This window comes from Alosa sapidissima, chromosome 1 (genome assembly GCF_018492685.1).
Source record: "Alosa sapidissima isolate fAloSap1 chromosome 1, fAloSap1.pri, whole genome shotgun sequence".
Taxonomy (NCBI): domain Eukaryota; kingdom Metazoa; phylum Chordata; class Actinopteri; order Clupeiformes; family Clupeidae; genus Alosa; species Alosa sapidissima.
In genome coordinates, this window is record NC_055957.1 from 14,394,136 (window position 1) to 14,401,546 (window position 7,411).

Sequence of the window (7,411 nt, forward strand, 5' to 3'; positions counted from 1 at the left end):
TCAGTGAGTTTGTATCACTGGGGTCCTCAGGGCACAGTAGTAGAGAGCTGTGTCTGCCACAGACAGAACTTTAATGATGAGCTCAGTAGATGCTCTGGATGTTGTGGAATCAAACCGAGTGTCAGGGATATCACTATAACGACTGCTAGATCTGGCTCCTTTGCATAGTATATACTGAGGTGCTTCATTTGGATACTGCTTATACCAGTAAAGGTAAACATAGTCACTGATAGTGTCATATGAACACTGCAACTTTCCACTATCTCCTTCCAGATTTTTTATGTTGGAGTTGGCAGGAGTAATGTGATCAGCCACAATGTCTGTGAAGAATTCAGAAAAGAGTTACGACATGGAAAATGATCATGCGTACAATACTATGTGTCAACCAATGCTTTTCATTTGAATTCACCTGTTGTCATAATGAGGACCAGTAACAGTGTTATCTCCATGTGGAATATGCTGTGCTAGATGATGTGAGGATGTTCTTAGTTCTGTAAATAACAAACCTCTCTGAGGTGCCTCTCCTTGAGTTACTGGGACTAAAATAAGTCACATGACCTTCATTCAGGAAGGCCTCACTCTGAACACTGATTGGTAGAGCTTGTGGCTGATTAACATTCTCACTCTGTGTGTATGTATCCATAGTAGCATTGTCACATTGTCACATGAAACGATGTTGAAATTAAAAACACTGAAATAGTTTGCATGTCATTTAAAAAATCACCCTCAGAATGATTATTTTGTCTCTATGATGTTTCATGATTAATTAACTCATGCAACATGCGAACGTGCAAACAACCATTAGAGTGGGGCATTAGGCCACTTCCTTAACAGTATCTAAGACATCATGCTGGCATTTAATATTACATTTGTGAAATACATATACATATTCACATAAATGTACCATGAAACCTTTGAATTAAAGATGAAGGTCATATCAGAACAACCAGAAAGAAAGGCAGAAACACATACTTCAGGACTGCTTTGTACTACTGCAAATGTTTTTATATGGAGCAGATGGGTGTTGCATCACTGTGGGCTTCATGGCATAGGAGGCATTAATATGCAGGGTCAAATATCTCATATCCCCTGTGCAATGAGTTGCTTTGTTGTATAAAATATAAAAATATAAATGTAAAATATATGTGAAAATCTCTTTTTTTATCATTTTGCATTTTTATCTTTTGGTTTCACTCGTGTTTTTTACATGATTATGTGTATGCTTTTATAAATAATTTCATTTAACTGCCCCCCCCCCCATGTTTATATAACTCAATAAACAGTTGATCACAAAAAAACGTTATAACTCAGTCACTCTCAGTCACAACACAAATGTTAAAAGCCATTAGGTAAGAACACAAAGAATGTTTACCTGTGAGCATTGTGAGAAAAAAAACTAGATGAACAAAATATGACCGCCGCCCAGTCCAGCACATTTTTTCCAGAAAAATAAGTCACGCTTGTCAAATTGTGTTCATTTCCTACTTTGTTCCTTTTTTGTGTGTTTGTAATTGAGTGTGTGCAGAGTGTGTGGTTGTTTTTGTGTATATGTGTTTTGTGTGTGTTTTTTTTGTGTTTGAGTGTGTGTGTGTGTGTGCGTGTGTTTGTGTGTGTATGTGTGTTTATGTGTTTGTGTGCGTGTTTGTGTGTGTCGTGTGTGTGCATGTGTAGTGTGTGTGTGTGTGTTTTTGTGTGTGTGTATGTGTGTGTGTGTGCCTGTGTGTGTGTCTTTATGTATGTGTACATCAATAAAGCAAATCAGGGATCACCTACTCTTTGCGATAAGTGCCATGGTGAGTCAGGACCTCAATTTAACATTCATGCAAAGGAAAACATCTCCTGCAGTACAGTGTCCCTGTCACTGCAATAGGACATTGGGATTGATATTTGTTTGGTGGCTTTTGGCCACAGGGAAGAGTGCCACCTACTGGCCAGCCACCAACACCGCTTCCAGCAGGAATTTACTCTTCCAAGGAGGTTTCTTATCCAAGTACTAACTAAGCCTGCTTAGCTTCAGTAATTCAGCAAAGTCAGGGTATCTGCTGTTCTGGCTGCTGGCTAAAAACAAAAGGTGAAAGGCATATAGGATTCTAACTGTCTCACTGAATTGCATTATGAACACTCAATTCTCACTGATACGGTATCTGCTAGACAACAAGTACTAAAACATGATTAGTTCATAGATTTCACATGTAAAATACATTTTATACAACCCCACCCCCATCTTGCCTGTTCATAATTCTGAGAAATTCTTGAATTGTGTGCATGAGTGCGTGTGCGTGCACGTGTTTATGTTTGTGTGTGTGTGTGTGTGTGTGTGTGTGTGTGCGTGCATGTGCTTGTGGGTGTGCCTGTGTGTGTGCATGTGCATGCATGCATACATATGTCTACTGTGTGTGTATGTGTCATACGTATGATTACTGTGAATGTATGTGTGAATATCTGTTTATGCACATGTGTGCATATGGAATGGGTTAACATGACCCCTGGAGGCAAACATACGCAAAAAATTGGTCATCCTAGGCCCTACGGTTCTCAAGATATTCACAGAAAACTCTGTTGGTGTACGGTCACTAAATGTACACATAAATGAATTTATTGTATGGCTCCCCATGAACGAAAGTCAACTAAACTTGGCATGCATTCGGAGGGTGTCATAATGATCCTACACTTTCAATTTTAGTGCAGTTTTGACCATGTCAGCAAGAGATATTGTTATTACAACACCTAATTTTTTGCTTTTTCATTTTTAACTAGGTGGCACTATACATGAAATGAGTGGTAATGGGATGGGTTGACATGGCCCATTAAGACCAACATACAAAAAAGGTGGTCTTCCTAGGCCCTACGGTTTCTCGAGATATTCACAGAAAACTGTGTCTGCCCTACCCTCCTTTCGGGGGGTCTAGTCCAGCGGGGGGGGGGGGGCTACAGATCAAAACGAAAAACAATGGTTCCATGCTATCCATGTGGGGCTACATGCCCACCAAGTTTCGTGTACCCCGGTCTTTCAGTGTCCCGGGAATCCTTGACGAAAAATTGGGGAAAAAAATCTGACTAAAATCTGACTTCGCTGCGCGGTCATAATAATAGATACACATAATGCAGGTAAGTCAATTCAAGAATTAAACTCAATATTGTGGCTTCTATTGTAACAAAAGGTCTTCCTAACATTGCTAAATCTAGAAGCTGTCAAATACATTGAGCCATTCCTTGGTGTCACACCTTCTTGATACAGTTAGCTGATTGAAGGATTACATTAAAGATTCAAACAAACTCCTCCTTGGTGAAAAAGAAAATAGAGTTGTTGTTGTTGAAAAAAAGGGGAAAAAAAGAAAAAAAAAGAAAAAAAAAATCTGACTAAACCTTTGCTGCGCAGAGGTCATAATAACATGTAGAAAATGTCTTGAAAGGGCTATGAAGAGTAGCACTGAATAGAGCAGCATAGTAAACTCAGTCAGCTTCACAGCTCAGCAGTGTGTGCAGCAAATGCCCACCCCCTTATGGTTTATGAAGACCATTGTTGGGTTTGTGTCATGTCAGCTCCTCCTCAATTGAACTGTCTAGTTGTCTGTGAGGCTGTTACACTGAACATATAGCTTACAGTTCATAGTCACTGCCTAACAACAGTGACCCAAACAACACAGTTCAGAAGCGAACAAATCATGTGGCAGAGTTCCTGCACATTAATTAATACATATTTCTTAATTGCAGTGAAGTTGTAATGTTGTATAGTGCAAATTGTGCCATTATAAGATGTGTTTTATCATTAGTAACTATCATTGTGTCATGAATATTCCACGCATGTACAAGTTTAAGGTGAAACACATTTCATTTTCAGATATAATAGCAAAAACCTTGCCTTAAAGGTAAGTAGGCAAACTCCTGCTCAGTGTATATGGGCCAATGGTTTTTGCACCAGTGCTGAACAGGTTCCCATCACTGTGGGCCTCAGAGCACAGTAGTACACAGCAGAGTCAGATATCTGCAGGTCCTGGATCGACAGAGGAACAGTCTTTATGCTAGTGTCGATGCTTGCGTTGAATCTTTTCTCAAATTCACTCTCAGTTTGACCTCTGCCTGAGGTAAGCTTGTTGACAATAAATTTAGGGGATGTTTCTAGCTTTTGTTGGTACCAGAATAAATATGGATATTGATCTTCGGTGATGTATTTGCACTGAAGGGTCACATGTCCACCTTCCAAAGCAGACATTTCATTTGGTTGTTCAAGTCTGTCTTCAGCTCTGCATTCTAGAAGAAAAAACAAGAAACAGTAAGACAATAATAAATGGGGAGGAGTACACATGTAAAATTGTAACATAGAAACTGAATGTACTGTAGTGAATTGAATATAACTTTACTTACCCAGATAATAAAAGACGAGTAAAAGTAAGCAACAAGATAAAATCATGGTGTCTCCAGCAGACACTCCTGCTCACCAGAGTTCAAATAAGCTCCAAACTAGAGTCCTTCTGCTTTTACTGAGGGTGTGTCCATTTTCTTCTTTTCTCAATACAAAGTGGTGGAAGGAGATGAGTAAAGGCCTTTGGGCATCTCTATGATGAAAGAGGAAATGCTGCCACCTTCTGGTGAATTGGAACCACTGTCAATCCACAGTTTGATGCATTGCATTAGATAAAGAGATCAATAGATACAGTAGATACTTTATTGACCCCCCAAGGGAAAATTCAAGGTCTCAGTAGCTTAGACACCACACACAACATACACTTACAGAACAGATACAAAACAAAATACACAAAATAAAACAAACAGTCTTCAGCACACAGCATACAAAGTATGATAAAGATCCACTTGAATGTACTCATAAGCATGAGGTGCTTGCAGTAGCAGTGCAGGGACTGTCCCTGTGATTCAGTATGCATGGCAAGGTGCTTTATGAGAGTGTGTGTCATGGTGGTGGTGTAATAAGTCCAACAGTGCAACAGTGCAAGGATACAATCGAGAGACCAGCATTAAATATGGACAGTAAGAGCATAATGTAGACATGGTGATATATATAAAAAAAAAGAATGTGGGAAGGACTGTTAATGTACTTTTACACACTGATTACAGTTCCCACAGTTGATGTTTTAACTTTAACAGGGGCAGGGTATAGTGGTTTGTAAATATACTTCTTTAAAAAATATTATTGATGAATATATAGATTGTTTGCAATAGAAAATGTATATGTGTTTCACTGATGATATTGCGCATTATTATACTGTAGGTCTGCACTCCCGGGGCAGTGACGCAAAGGCGTGCGGGGACATGTTTTGAGAGCTCTATTCGGGAAGAGGTGTGTTTGTGGGTGTGGGAAAAAACAGATGATTCCCTTCACCCCTGCAAATTATGCATCAAATAACATATAGAAATGATTCATGTATAGAATTATAGTTGAGCTGTATATTGTATAGTTGAACTGTATATTGTGTGGATCCTTTGAGAGGATGAGAGAAGCGTAAAGAAGGACAAACATCAGTGCAGCACTCCACCAGTCAGGCTTATAGAGTGGACAGATAGAAGCCATTTTCCCAAAAAGCACCTCAACGACTCTCAGACCATGAGAAGTAAAATCATCTGGTTTGATGAAATGAGGACTGAACTGTTTGGCCACAATTCCCAACGGTGTGTGTGGAAGAAACCAGGCACTGAGCTGCACTGATGTTTATCCTTCTTACGTAAAGCCTCTCTCATCCTCTCAAAGGAAATGATAGCTTCAGCGAAAGTTCTACTAGGAAGACTTGTAGTGTAGCATTTACTCCTCCCATGCTTACACGGAGCCAGTCTTAGCTGCCTACTTTCGGGATAGTGGTACATATTTTAAATATGTACCACTATCACCTAACCAGGGGCGGACCTGGACACTTTGAGGCCCAAGGCAAAGGATCCCGAGGCCCCTCCGAACCCCCCCCCCCCCCCCCCCCCCACACCACAACCATAAAACTAAAACACACTTTTTCCTGTAATAATGGGACGCTGAGGCATACTCAAATACAACAAATATTTATTGCCATAGATGACAATCAAAAAACATTAGTAAAAACCTTTGAAAGTATTACAATTATGAATGGTGTGAGTGTGTGTGTGTGTGAGAGAGAGAGAGAGAGAGAGAGAGAGAGAGAGAGAGAGTGTAGGCTAGGGGTTTGGGGTCTCTGTGTGTGAATATACTCTATGTAGCTATGTTTGAGAGTCTGTCTGTGTAGGCTATGTGTAGAAGAGAGGGAGAGAGAGAGAGAGTGAGAGTGTGCGTGCGAATTAAGTGAGGTGTTCGATCTTCCAAAAAGACGACATCCAAAACAATAAACAGCGTCTGCACTGACCGAATAAACTAGCCATTTTCTGTTTATTTTTTCTCCATTTTTCATGGTCATGTAATAATGTTCAACCGTGAATCTTCTGGGTGGTTTATCTGCATTTTTGGGGAATTCAAAGTTCTTAATTTGCACAGGGCCTTTTTTAACGATTTCAACTCGCTCTGCATCTCTTACGGTGCCTGGCCATAACACAGGGTCGTCACTGATAACTGTATCGTGTTAGGGCTACTCACGTACTGGTTTCGTTTGCACCCAAAGCTTCTGCTACTGAAATGGTGACCGTAGCAGCACCAACAGCACCAGTGCGGACTTCAGCAGTGACAGTGATCTTGTCCCTCACGACTGTTTCACTTAGATCAACATCATAATCATCATCATCATCAGTAGAAAAATATGTAGGCCTAGTGCAAGAGCTATCCAAATTACTTTCTTCCGTGGAAGAATTCTTCGACTGGAAGAAGTTGGTTAATTTAGGCAATTTCTTTCTAAATTCTTCCTCCTCCCTTTTTCTTTTTCTTTTATCACTTACACTCTGGAAACGTTTCATGGCTGCTGTCAATCGCTCAACTCCACACCTCACCAAGACCTCGTTCAGATAGCTAGTTGCTGCTATGGTGACAGGAAGCGGACCTGCAGTCATTTGATTTTATGATGAGTTTATGAGCAATCATGAGGCAAAATATTTTTTCAATCTTTATTGTGGATTAGAATATATTGTTTGGATGCGGTGATCATTTATTTACAAAAAAAAAAAAAAACGAAAAACGATATGGGGATGACGAGGCCCCCTGGTGGCCGAGGCCCCAGGCAATTGCCTGACCATGCCTAATGGCAGGTCCGCCCCTGCACCTAACACCGCTTCTGCTTCTCAGTACACTGACTTTGACGTCCCCTCCACCTCCCCTCCAGCCACCTCTGCCAGCAGTTCACGTCAATCGGGCATGGTCTGCCTACCACATCATCTTCCTTCAGCCACCGCCACCAGTTGGTCCCCGTCTCGTCGTGGGGGGTAGGCTCCCCGCCCCTGCCTTCATCCATCGGCAGGAGACGAGAGCCGCTCATTGCTGGACGGATCCGAGACGGGGCCTACGCCAAAG

At 41.0% G+C, this 7,411-nt stretch overlaps 1 gene segment (V, D, J or C); it reads right to left on the reverse strand.

The window, feature by feature from the left end:
- LOC121719101 lies at positions 1 to 487 on the reverse strand. The segment is given in 2 exon segments: positions 1 to 320; positions 410 to 487. Coding segments are annotated over 2 exon segments (360 nt in total).
- Between the last annotated feature and the right edge of the window lie 6,924 nt (positions 488 to 7,411).